Here is a 13,661-nt window from a genome sequence, read left to right on the forward strand (position 1 = left end):
GCTTTTCATCTGCGGTTTTCTGCAGCAGCTACGACTCGTCCTCACCTCTTAAAGCGCGGTGACAACAGCACACCTTCACTGAGCTTTACAAAGACATTTTTTTTCTCCTTTATTTAGAATTCTGAGCTGAGCCGCTCCGTATCTGCACGTTAAAAACAGCTGATCCTCCGCGACGCGTCAACAACTAACACTATTTTCCACTCAAATGCACCTAAACTCTTTCTGAGGACCATGATGTGAAAACACAATAAAACTTTCTTACCTGTAAATCTGGTCATGTTTTCTAAATAAATAAATGTTATCCATTCTTTGTGCTCAAACGCCAAAGCAGGGGCGAATCCAGATGGAATGGGGGCGTGGGGCAGATTAAAGGTCCAGTTTTGAAGCCTTTTTTTACTACAACTAACAATACTACTTATAATAATAATAATTTCAACAAGTAAAATGTTTAGAAATAAAAATGTTAGAAAGAATTTAATAGTTACATTTATAAACAATGTAGGTTAGAAATTGAAAGTTTTACTGTTACAGTGCTGTCAACAGTTAAATATGAGGTCAAGAAAGAGGTCTTTATTTTACTTTTTATAAAAGAAGTATTTATTTTCAATGAAGTCAAGAAAGGGTGACTATAAAGTGAGTTTTGGCAAAACAGGTATCACTGTCATGTTGAGGTGGCAGAGGGTTGTTGTCAGCAGCTGGGAAAGTAACTAAAAAAGAAACTAGTAATCTAACTTAGCTACTTTTATAATTGAGTAATCAGTAAAGTAACTAAGTTACTTTTTCAAGGAGTAATCAGTAATTGGATTACTTTTTCAAAGTAACTTTGGCAACACTGGCTACAGCACATAAAGATAACACCGGTAGTGCTACGAGAAATACAAAAAACACCAGCATGTGCTACAGCACATACAGATGCCACAGTAAGTGCTAAGACAAGATGCTGCTGCCACAAAATGCACCTGCCCTTGCTGACTTAATGTATGATTACTTGGAGGAAAAATGCAGCTCATAACTTTTAATGTCCACAACAAAGTAAACAATTAGGAGAACCACCGCACAGTCCCCAAAAATATGACTTATTAGACCTCCAAAAACTAAAACAAAATAACCATTCTTCTTCTTTGGAGACTATTGGTCGCTTTCAAACCAACACAGAGCATTACCGCCACCAACTGTTTGGGCGTGGAACTGAATGAATGGATTCTGACGTTAAATACCCAGGAAATGTTCCCCACGAGTTAAAAACCCGGATTTCCAGTAATTTCCAGAAAACTTTCATCACTGAATCTCATTAATACCGATTTTGTTTTTTTGTTCAGGAGCAGGTGGTGTGTAATTCTGTCAGTGACACGTGTAAGAAAGTGATCTACAGAGGGAAGAGGTCCCAAAACAAAAACATGATTAACATTAAAAACTACATCAGTTAAAGTGGGAAAGTCTCCAGGCTCCAATGGATATACCAGAGTGGTATAAATCTTTTGAAGAACTGTCACCTATCTTAATAAAGACCTTTAATTGGATCATACAAAATGGGGAAATCCCTCCATCTTGAAAGGATGCAGTTATTTCAGCTAAACTTAAAGATGGCAAAGACAGACAGGACTGTAGCAACTATCATCAGTGTCCTCAATCTAGACTATAAATTACAGTGGCTTGCAGAAGTATTCAGCCCCTTGGTATTTCACACATTTTAATTTGCTTATGTCATTTCAAATACAAAAACTAAATCAGGCTTCTCAATATAAAAATTTCTAAATGATCTTCCTTAGACTCAAACTGAAAGTAAATCTCTACAACTTACTATAAATTAATTAAAAATATAAAAGCCAAGATGATGGGTTGCATAAGTAATCAGCCCCTTTGGTATAATACCTGTAAATAATCAGCTTTATTGCCAGTTTTCTTCAGACAAGTCAGGGGATGGATACATGAACATTTCCTGAACTTTATTTACATCAGTTATGAAGAAACACAAACAGTATGACACTCCATGGTAAATCGGTGTGGAGTAGACAGTGTGAAACACCAAAGGGCTGAATACTTTTGCAAGCCACTGTATTTATGGCGAGTAAAGAGTGGCTCGAAGACGCGAAAAAGTTTTACCTGACTTGATACATTTATATCAATGTGGACTTATCCTGCAAAGACAGACTCTAGATAATATCAGACGTTCCTTACATGTTATAGAACAAATAAATAAGGACAAGACCAAAGCCATACTTTTTGGATTAGATGCCGAGAAGGCGTTTGATTCAGTCAAATGAATATTCTTGTATAAAGTGCTGGAAAAATTAGGCTTTAAGCCAAGGGCTCGTATAAAGATTAACGGGGGCATCTTTGGCTCCTTCTCGCTGGAGGGGGGCACGAGACAGGGATGCCAATTTCACCCCTCCTTTTTGCCATTTATATTGAGCCCTTAGGTCAATTGATAAGAGACGAAGAAATAAAGGGAGTCACGGTTGCCGAGAATGAACAAAAAGTTGCAATGTTTGCAGATGATGTTCTGATATTCTTGGAGGAACCTGAAAAATCATTTGAGGAGTTGATGTCTTTATAACAAAATTTTGGGAGGTTGTCTGGTTATAAGTTAAACATAACTAAAACTCAGGTTATGACCCTAAATTACAAGGTCTCAAATCTTTTTAAAGATAAATACAATCTTGACTGGGAAGTGGCCTCTTTAAAATATTTAGGAATAACTCTCACAAAAGACATTTCCAAACTGTCTCAAGCAAACTCCAATCCATTGTAACAAGCAATAAAATCAGATATTCCTAGATGGAATCTTGTCCCCTTTCTAAATTTAAACTCAAGAATACCCAAGATTTCAGACTTGGATTAAAAAAAAAAAGGTTTAACAACAACATATCTTTCCTTTACAAACAAAGGGATACTACACAGCTTCCAATCACTGAAAACTGATTCGGGTTCATCCAGATACATGATTATACCAACAAACAGTGCAAAAATTCAAACATATCCCCATTAGAGACAGCGCTCCTTAAACTCTTAAAAACAGCACACACCGGGTCAATGTATTTCCAAGCTATATAATTGTTGTTAGATGTGAGAAACGATAATACCTTTCATATCAAGACAAAGTGGGAACATGAAGTGGGGATAAACATCACAAATGAGAATTGTTGGGGCGGGAGGGTGGAGTATTTTCCAGTGGACCTCCACGAACTCACTGGTCTGGAGAGAGCACTGTTGGAAAAATGTCATAAGATTTTTTTTTGGTCACCTCACCAAGGTAAATACAGAACTAAAAATGCTGAATGTTGGAGGAAATGTGGCTCTGTGGAGGCAAATCATTTCCACATTTTCTGGGAATGCCCTCGACTGAATCGTCATTATTGGTCAGAAATAAACAAAACTGCAATGAAGTTTTCAAAGTACAAATTTCAAATGATTTTATGAATATGTATATAGGCATTGTTTCAGACCTGGATAGAAGAGGGGATATAAAATTGCTGCAAGTGTTCCTAGCAGCCAGTAAGAAGATAATTACTAGGAAATGTCTAAACCCAGCATCTCCAACACCTGATGATTGGTATGGAGTTATTAGACATATTCAAAATGGGACAATTAACATATTCTTTTCGAACCGAAATTGATAAGTTCTACTCAATTTGGAATAAATGGTTACATTGTATATCCCCTATCAGAAATGACTTCATATGACTATGTAAGCATTAAAACTTAAATGATTAAATTGACAGCAATGGCAGTTGTGGGCACATAAATGTATGAAAGGGTTTATATGATTGTATGGATAGTTGTATATATTAATACAAGAACATGGTTTAGGTATACAAAGATACTTATATCATCTTCTTCTCAACCTGATGATGATTATAACTCTGGGCTCCCTGTTCCTTTTTCTTTACATTCTTGTTATTTTTATTTTTATTGTTGGTTTTGTTTTGTTCTCAAACAAACCATAAAAAAAGAAACTAAAGATGAGGTTTTGGATACAAAGAAACAAATGCAAAGACTGTAATGATGTCATCCTTTTCTAATAAAAATCATAAATGGGGAAAAAACAAAAAACAAAACAAAACAAAAAAATATATTATTTTTACACAACCATTCAGCATCTTTTATAGTGTGGTCATGAAACTCAACTAAATGTCAAATTTCAGTAACCTTTGTTTCTGACCTCATTTTATGAACCCGAGGCTTTGACCTACCCGTAAATACCAGATTCATGCTGTTAAAATCTTTCCCAGAGATACAGCAGACAAACAAAAATGGACAGTTACATAATTCTCAATAGTTTTTTAGTTTCTCCTCTACCTGTTCATTTGGTGCTCTCCTTTCACTTCCTGCTCCCTCAGTTTTAACCTCTGCATCTGCTCTTTTATCTTCTCCTCCTTACGAAGACGGATCCTAAGAGGGGAAGAGAATTTTTTTCTGTTGAACACAGTGTGTGCACACCTTTGTGTAGGTTTCTGTGCTGCGTGTGTGTGTGTGTGTGTGTACCTGTGTGCGGTCTCTTCTCGCTCTCTGCGGTGTTGTTCAGCTCTGATCTCTCTCACTTCCTGCCTGGCAGCTTTTTGTTCCTCCAAACAGTCTTCAATCAGATCTCTGCAGGAAGCCAGTGTGAGCAGCTTCCCTGCCAGAGCCTGTAGAATATGCAGCTTCTCTCCTGGGCACACACACACACACACACCATTAACTCAATAAAAAGTAAGTCCCTTCGGCTGCTCCCTTGTTTGCACTCGGGGTCGCCACAGCAAATCCAAGGTGGATCTGCATGTTGAATTGGCACAGGTTTTACACCGGATGCCCTTCCTGACACAACTCCACATTACATGGAGAAATGTGGCAGGGGTGGGATTTGAACCCAGAGTCTTCTGAACTGAAACCAAGCGCATTAATCACTTAGCCACCACCCCCTACATCATTAATTCAATAAACATCCAGAATTAGCATCGTCGGGTTCAGCGAGCCACACTGCCCTGTAAATGTTTTAGGGCTTCAGATATAAGCGAAGTGCACATCTTGGGCTGCGTGGTGCATTATAGGTAGGCTAAATTTTTCGGCTAAAAATCCACATGCTATGACGGCGGAAAGCAGTGAGGAGTGCTATGATTTGGATCATTTCAACCGCTGGAAAGTTGACGATTTAAAGCGTTTTTGTAAGCTCCTCGGATTGCCTGCTACAACCACGACTACGTACGGCAGCAGACAGAAACGGAAAGAAGAGCTGGCTGCCTTTGCGTACGCTGCATCGTTACAGAAACTACCGTTGGTGCCGACAAAGAAGGAAGAGAGAGCTGCTATCGAAAATGACCCGTCCTTCTTGATAGTTGGAGACAAACAAATTTCTGACCCCTTGAAAGCAACTGACGGATGGTTAGACGAAGTCCAGAGTCTGAAACTGTGGATACTGCAGAATATTTGCTAAGCAGGGATGAGAAATCGCTACTCCACCGGCTTCATAATGACTACAAGGAAGGTGAGTCTCACATATAACCTCTTTGGTGTCACGTTTGTTTTGATAAGTTGACAGACATACAATGATATGTGCATGCATGCAGTTTGTTTATAGAACATGTCAATATTACAATATTCTTTCCGTCTTTGTGTGGACTCGGCGGAGCTTTGCAATCGTGCGTTTTCAGCCAACTTTCAAGCCTATAAATTCCATTCAGCATTTGAAAACAGCACAATGCACACCTGTCATTACTGTATGCGTTCCTTAAGACTTAAAGCCTTTGAAACAATCCCTGTAAAAGCCTTAACTTTTACAGTCCGCTAATGCTACTGTATACAAAATTCAATGGTAGCGGTGTGAGTCTGGTAGTTGGAATTTTTGCTCCCGTTTGACCCACATATGCGCAGATGCATTGCGCACTTCGCTTATTAAGAGCGGTAGATACTTCAACACCACTATCACCAAAATCTGACAGTCCAACAGTTTAACAATACAAACATTTTTACCAACCCCCCCCCCCCCCCCTTCACATTACACCAAAAAACATCTATTAAAATCTTGCTGCAACAGTTTAAATGTTTGCTAGCCGAGTGATGTAAAATGAAAAGAGAGATTGAAAACATAAATTATAGTCTCCTCTGGGCTTTCAAGCTGTAATATCATTTTCTCACAGTGTGTCTGTGGGACAGACTGACACGTGAGACACGGCCTCCATCACTTTTTGCAGCAGTAACGGCTTGGATACCCCACACCTTCACCCACTATTTGTACTCCTCTAATCTTCACTACCCACAAGATACGTTCTGAAGTTTTGCATCTGCACAATAATTTACAAGCATGGGTGCTTTTTTTGATTGGTTATTTTGTCGGTAATTATCCTTTACACAATATTAGTTTTGGAAGTTACTTGACAAATCAGTGCCCCATCAGTATCCATTTCTCCCTGACGCCACAGTACTGACCTGACGTTAAGTCGTACACTGATGTGCACGCCAGTTTCTTCAGCAGCACTGGCTCAGCCAATCGCAGCTCCACACATGGGTCATCCATCACTGTGAACCCCCCCTGCTTCTGGTAGCGGAATTTAGCATTGCCATGACTACAGTCGGAGCCAGAAGCCAGTATGTGGAGTCTGAGGATTTCTGACAGAGTGCAACTGTCCAGGTCCAGCTGCTTCAGGCTGCAACCTGAGAGAGACGTGATTAACCCAACAGGTGAATAAAACATTTAGACACCAACCATTTGTGTGTCTGTGCATCATACCTTGGTGAAGCTGAGGCCAGGCAGCGGCCAATGATGCGACGGCGCTGAGAGCAGACTTCGTAGGATCTGAATCATCATCAAGTGCCTCGGACAGATCTGCTTATGAACACACAAACATAATATAGACAGACTAACATCCAGATCATGCATCTTTATGCAGCATGCAGGCTAAAAATCAAATTAGGTCTAAAGTATTAAGTCTGTCACACTCATCTGGTCAAATCAGAACAAACTCTGCAAAAATACAACTGCGGGCTTTACTCAAACTAAGCAAGTCTTAAAAGAAAAATATGATTTTAAACTAAAAAAAAAAAAGAAAAAAAAAAAAAGGCAGATTTGCAGATTTGAAGGTCAATTGACATGAAACGATTTAACATAGGAACTCCGGGATGTGCAGCTCCAACACAGGAAGGGGGCGCTGCCGTGTATCATTACACAGCATTGTGTTTTATTACATGAAGACAAGAGTTCACATTCTCTGACCATCACAGTGAAAGTAGCTACTCATGAAAGCAAAGCAGCAGACTGCTGAGCATCTGTGCAGCCTGATTAGTTGTTACGTTTCTTTATTGCTGACAAATGAAAATTAATGAATCACAACTCTTGTGGACATCGTGTAGTTCAACGCAACAACATGAAGAAGTGGAGAACAGAGTCTGTCTGTGAGAGAAACCTTCAGTCTGTTCTTTAGCCACCTCCTCCTGCTCCTCAGCCAAAGCCTGAAAGATGGCCGACAAGAAAAAGAAGAGCAGCTCACAGAGAGGGCCTTCAGGATCTGAACCCACCAGAGCCTCCTCCAGAACCTCTGCAGAGAGAGAGAGAGAGAAAAGCTTTGTTAACACCAGCATGATTTCTATAAACTGGTTGTGGTAGTACGTCCGACAGGCCCTGAGGCATGTGAAGGACGAAGGGCAAAGGCTGGAGGCCATTTGCAGCTGAGTGGATTAGGACAACGCATTTTAAGGGTTTTCTCCAAGAACATGAACAGCTACATACATATGTGGTTTTAGAAAAAAAACAATTTGGGACAAAGGAGAACATGCTAAGGAGATCTTGTGACGTCAGTGAGCAGGAAGAAGCCCTCACATGGATAAACTTTCTTACTTGCATGTAAAATGCGATGGCAAAAAGTTTCCATTATGTGCCAACCAAGAGAAACACAAGGTGCACATTGGAGGGAGATTTTATATATACATATACATACACATATACATACATACACATACACATATATATATATATATACACATATATATATATACATACATACATACATACATACTCACACACGCCATCCAGAAAGTATTCACAGCGCTTCACTTTTATATTATAGCCTCATTCCAAAATAGAGTAAATTAATTTTTCCCCTCAAATTTCTACACCCCATAATGATGAGAAAAAAAGTTTTTGAAATTTTTGCAAATTTATTACAAATATCAAATCAAATCAATTTTATTTATATAGCGCCAAATCACAACAAACAGTTGCCCCAAGGCGCTTTATACTGTAAGGCAAAAGCCATACAATAATTACAGAAAAGCCCCAATGGTCAAAATGACCCCCTGTGAGCAAGCACTTGGCGACAGTGGGAAGGAAAAAACTCCCTTTTAACAGGAAGAAACCTCCAGCAGAACCAGGCTCAGGGAGGGGCAGTCTTCTGCTGGGACTGGTTGGGGCTGAGGGAGAGAATCAGGAAAAAGACATGCTGTGGAAGAGAGCAGAGATCAATCAAAGAGAAAGAAACAGTGCATCATGGGAACCCCCCAGCAGTCTACATCTATAGCAGCATAACTAAGGGATGGTTCAGGGTCACCTGATCCAGCCCTAACTATAAGCTTTAGCAAAAAGGAAAGTTTTAAGCTTAATCTTAAAAGTAGAGAGGGTGTCTGTCTCCCTGATCTGAACTGGGAGCTGGTTCCACAGGAGAGGAGCCTGAAAGCTGAAGGCTCTGCCTCCCATTCTACTCTTACAAACCCTAGGAACTACAAGTAAGCCTGCAGTCTGAGAGCGAAGCGCTCTATTGGGGTGATATGGTACTACGAGGTCCCTAAGACAAGATGGGACCTGATTATTCAAAACCTTATAAGTAAGAAGAAGAATTTTAAATTCTATTCTGGAATTAACAGGAAGCCAATGAAGAGAGGCCAATATGGGTGAAATATGCTCTCTCCTTGTAGTCCCTGTCAGTACTCTAGCTGCAGCATTTTGAATTAACTGAAGGCTTTTCAGGGAACTTTTAGGACAACCTGATAATAATGAATTACAATAGTCCAGCCTAGAGGAAATAAATGCATGAATTAGTTTTTCAGCATCACTCTGAGACAAGACCTTTCTAATTTTAGCAAAAAAGCAGTCCTACATATTTGTTTAATATGCGCATTGAAGGACATATCCTGATCAAAAATGACTCCAAGATTTCTCACAGTATTACTAGAGGTCAGGGTAATGCCATCCAGAGTAAGGATCTGGTTAGACACCATGTTTCTAAGATTTGTGGGGCCAAGTACAATAACTTTAGTTTTATCTGAATTTAAAAGCAGGAAATTAGAGGTCATCCATGTCTTTATGTCTGAAAGACAATCCTGCAGTTTAACTAATTGGTGTGTGTCCTCTGGCTTCATGGATAGATAAAGCTGGGTATCATCTGCGTAACAATGAAAATTTAAGCAATGCTGTCTAATAATACTGCCTAAGGGAAGCATGTATAAAGTGAATAAAATTGTTCCTAGCACAGAACCTTGTGGAACTCCATAATTAACTTTAGTCTGTGAAGAAGATTCCCCATTTACATGAACAAATTGTAATCTATGAGATAAATATGATTCAAACCACCGCAGCGCAGTGCCTTTAATACCTATGGCATGCTCTAATCTCTGTAATAAAATGTTACAGTCAACAGTATCAAAAGCAGCACTGAGGTCTAACAGAACAAGCACAGAGATGAGTCCACTGTCTGAGGCCATAAGATCATTTGTAACCTTCACTAATGCTGTTTCTGTACTATGATGAATTCTAAAACCTGACTGAAACTCTTCAAATAGACCATTCCTCTGCAGATGATCAGTTAGCTGTTTTACAACTACCCTTTCAAGAATTTTTGAGAGAAAAGGAAGGTTGGAGATTGGCCTATAATTAGCTAAGATAGCTGGATATGGAAATATAAAGACCCTTTAATCATATAACCCAACACAGCTCAGGGGCTAATGTGATTACATTTGCATGTTAGCATAAATACAGCACGTCCGTAAAGTATTCACAGTGCTTCTCCACCTTTTGCTACGTTACAGCCTTACTCCAAAATGAATGAAATTCATTTTTCCCCTCAAAATTCTACTCACAACACCCCAAGTTTTCCTCCAAACATGATGCCTGTAAACAGGAGGCACCCGAGCTCACTTTAGAGCTTCATGGCAAAGGCTGCGAATACTTATATACATATGATTTCTTCGTGTTTTTATTATTATTGTTAATAAACTCACAAAAATGTAAAACACTTTCACATCGTCATTATGGGGTGCTGTGCATAGAATTTATTGAGGAAAAAACTGAATTTACTCCACTTTGGAATAAGGCTGTAACATAACAAAATGGGGAAAAAGTGAAGCGCTGTGAATACTTTCTGGAGCCACCACATAAACTAAAAAAAGATGTTGCAAAGCGTAAGAAATACCGCTGCCCTAAATTATGAGATACAACATACGCAAAAATGAACATATTCATTCATCTTCAACCACTTTTCCGGGTTCGGGTCGCAGGGACAACAGCTCCAGCAGGGGACCGCAGACTTCCCTTTCCCGTGTCACATTGATCACCTCTAACTGGGTGATCCCGAGGCGTTCCCAGGCCAGTGTGGAGATACAATCTCTCCACCTAGTCCTGGGTCTTCCCCGGGGTCTCCTCCTAGCTGGATGTGCCTAGAACACCTCCCTAGGGAGGCGCCCAGGAGGCATCCTTACCAGATACCCGACCCACCTCATCTGGCTCCTTTCAATGCAAAGGAGCAGCAGCTCTACTCCGAGCTCCCCACAGCTGACCGAACTTCTCACTCTATCTCTAAGGAAGATACCAGCCACCCTCCTGAGGAAGCCCATTTCGGCCGCTTGTACCCATGATCTAGTTCTCTCAGTCATGACCCAACACATAACCATAGGTGAGAGTAGGAACAAAGACAAAGACTGGTGGACGTGTCATCAGGGCTGGACTACGACAAAAATTTGGCCCTGGACTTTATGGTCCAGACCGGCACACCACTACAATCCGCGTGCAGATACTGTGGCAACTTGCATCCTGGGGAGTACATATAAACACACAAGCCCTTAATACCACTAATATACTGAACAATATCCTCTTTATATTCTGGATCCTGAAATAAAATAAATGATGTAAACAGTGAAAATAGCAGGTCTACAGGCTCAAACCACATCACACTGCAACATGTGAGTTGTAAGACTGCAGATCTGCAATTGTGTGTGGCATCTTTTGATGACAGTATAAACTAGTGGTTTCATGGTTATTAATAAAAGCAACTAAACAATTATCCAGGATATGAATATGGTATACAAATAATAAATGTTTATGAATTCAATGGTACGAATATTTCATGAGGTGAAAGATGGAACAAGCCATTCAACAAGGCGAAGCCAAGTTGAATGGCTTGTTCCATCTTTCACCGGATTAAATATTCGTTCCATTGAAAGAATGTAAAAACATTCATTATTTGTTTTATATAATGGCTAAAATAGATCCGTGTCATTTGATATTTTATTCATTTACAAACAACAGAAAGGGACTTACATTTTGGTGTTCCACTGCTGCTAAAGTCCAAATTGTGACATGTAGTCCAGTGATGCTGTGCACTGACTTTGGACTTCTGTAGTTCCTCAGTCCAGCCAAAAATCACGTCAGCCTTTCATGTAAACAGGTATTCATGCATCCAGACGGCTTACAGCGGAGTGGATTTTGTGTGTACGTGTGTATGTTGCAAGAATTAGCAGCGTCAGTTAGCTCATTTAAATCATCATGTCGTTGTCCCCTGCGCACGCGCATACACATGCACAACCAGGTCAGTCGACTGTGTACATCCTCAGTGCAGTGGAGGGGGATCACATCAGAAATGAGTTCAGTTTTTCATTCCAACTTCCTGCCAACAGCCTCCAGACAGCACAGTGGATTTGTTTTGTGCGCGCATATACAAGCACATGTGGAGCATGCGCGCGATCCCGTGTGTGTGCGCGCAGAGTGCAATGGTACCAAATTTGCACTCTAAATGGAATCAAGCCGCACTCTAAATGCAATGCAACACAAATGGGATGAATTAATTAAATGACAAGAATCCACTCAGCCATTATATAATATCCAATACTTTAGATAACTAGATTTAGCTGTAACACACCACACCATGCAGTTTGTGATGAGGTAAGAACATTACATGTTTGATTTGAACGTTTATGGAGACGTAAATCTCTTAGACCCGTAGGTGCAACCGGAAAAGAGGTTTTCATTTATATGAAAGGCTAAACATTTATATGAATGAGTGTTTATCCACACCATGCTGACACACACTTGCTATCATCACCACCAATCACGTCCGGCTCCTTTACCACCTCCATGGCAGCAGGAGCCTCATTGTCACCTTCACTGTCTGACTCCGACACTACCTGCTGGTCACTGAGAGGGACCCGCAGGCACCCCTGCCAAGCTGGCCCCCACAGCAAACATCCCTGAAATTTTTCTGCTCAGCAGCGTCAGTCGCAAGACCTTTTTTCTTTTCCCTCATTTTTTTCTGCACCGCCTTTCCACTTTTTCTCTATTTTGTGACTCACTTTGTTTGTCATGTTCTACTGTGTTGTTTCTCTCTCATCATGATTGCTCATCATTAAAGGTGACTGGACAAGAGGGGTCTAGAACATGCGTGGGAGGGACTCTTCTGCCTCTGTAGCCTATCATAGGGCCACAATTGGGTCAGATTTTTTTTTTTTTTTTTTTAAACAGACAAGTTACTGGGCATATGCTGTGTCTGCAGACCGGGGAATGTCTCTCTCCCTGGGCCGGGAAAGTTACCATGGAAAGGCGCTGCAAACAAAAAACAGGCAACCATCGGACCATTATTGATGGCTAATGGCTAATCCACCCCTGCCTGTCAGGTCAACCAATGCCCTCTAGTTGAAATATTGCCTTCCTCAAAAATTGAATGGCACCACAAACGTGTTGAATTCTGCAGTAAAAATGTTCTAACCCAGAGAGACTCCTTCAGGAAACTCATCCTTCAGGTCAAAGAAGTCACCAAAGGCCTGCAGGAACTCAAGAATCATCAGAGCATCTCCAAACAGCTCCGCTGGAAGACGAGTCCTCACAGGTACCGGGCAAGGCAGCTCCTGTTGCAACAAAAAAAAAAAAAACAATTATAGTCTCCATCTGTCCTGGAGTCTCCATCTGTCCTGCACAGGAATATTCATCAATTAAACAGGAAGGTTTCAAAGTGGTGCAAAAAGAAATATTTTGGCCCAAAATGAATGATTCAACATGGACTAGATCTCAGTGCTGCAGGTATACAGAAATATTTCCCTGACCTTCAGGTCTTCACACTCCATATCTTCTCTGCGTTTGTTCCAAAGTTTTCGCTGTTCAGCGTACTTTTTCTTCTCCTCCTTCATCTTCTCTCGTTCCTGTAAATTAGATCCCCACAAATGTCATTACACCTTTATTGTTAAATCCTTTTTTAAATTAGTGGCCGTTTTACTTTTAGCCAGAACATTTTAGTAGACTTTGATAAAAATAGTTTTGCTCATCATATAATTTTTTTTTCTTGTCTCTGTGCAGACTGGCAACAGTGTCAACGTGCACGTGTCCTCACCCTCTCCTTCTCCAGCTTCTGCCGCTCTTTCTCCTCCCTCCTCTGCTGCTTTTCCTCCTCAAACCTCCTTCTCTGCTCCTCCTTCACCTTATCTTTGTCCTC

General features: G+C 40.5%; 1 protein-coding gene across 1 annotated transcript in view; it reads right to left on the reverse strand.

Annotated features, from left to right (window-relative positions):
- baz1a (bromodomain adjacent to zinc finger domain, 1A) overlaps positions 1 to 13,661 on the reverse strand; it is a 73,681-nt gene that overhangs the window by 53,506 nt on the left and 6,514 nt on the right. Inside the window, exons 4-11 of the mRNA XM_034159827.1 lie at positions 13,560 to 13,658; positions 13,276 to 13,371; positions 12,942 to 13,080; positions 7,380 to 7,511; positions 6,707 to 6,802; positions 6,406 to 6,630; positions 4,486 to 4,651; positions 4,300 to 4,392 (exon numbers count right to left, since the gene is read on the reverse strand). Coding sequence (XP_034015718.1) covers positions 4,300 to 4,392; positions 4,486 to 4,651; positions 6,406 to 6,630; positions 6,707 to 6,802; positions 7,380 to 7,511; positions 12,942 to 13,080; positions 13,276 to 13,371; positions 13,560 to 13,658 — 1,046 coding nt within the window. The remainder of the gene's footprint in view (positions 1 to 4,299; positions 4,393 to 4,485; positions 4,652 to 6,405; positions 6,631 to 6,706; positions 6,803 to 7,379; positions 7,512 to 12,941; positions 13,081 to 13,275; positions 13,372 to 13,559; positions 13,659 to 13,661) is intronic.

Source organism: Thalassophryne amazonica, chromosome 19 (assembly GCF_902500255.1).
Source record: "Thalassophryne amazonica chromosome 19, fThaAma1.1, whole genome shotgun sequence".
In the NCBI taxonomy this organism is placed as follows: Eukaryota; Metazoa; Chordata; class Actinopteri; order Batrachoidiformes; family Batrachoididae; genus Thalassophryne; species Thalassophryne amazonica.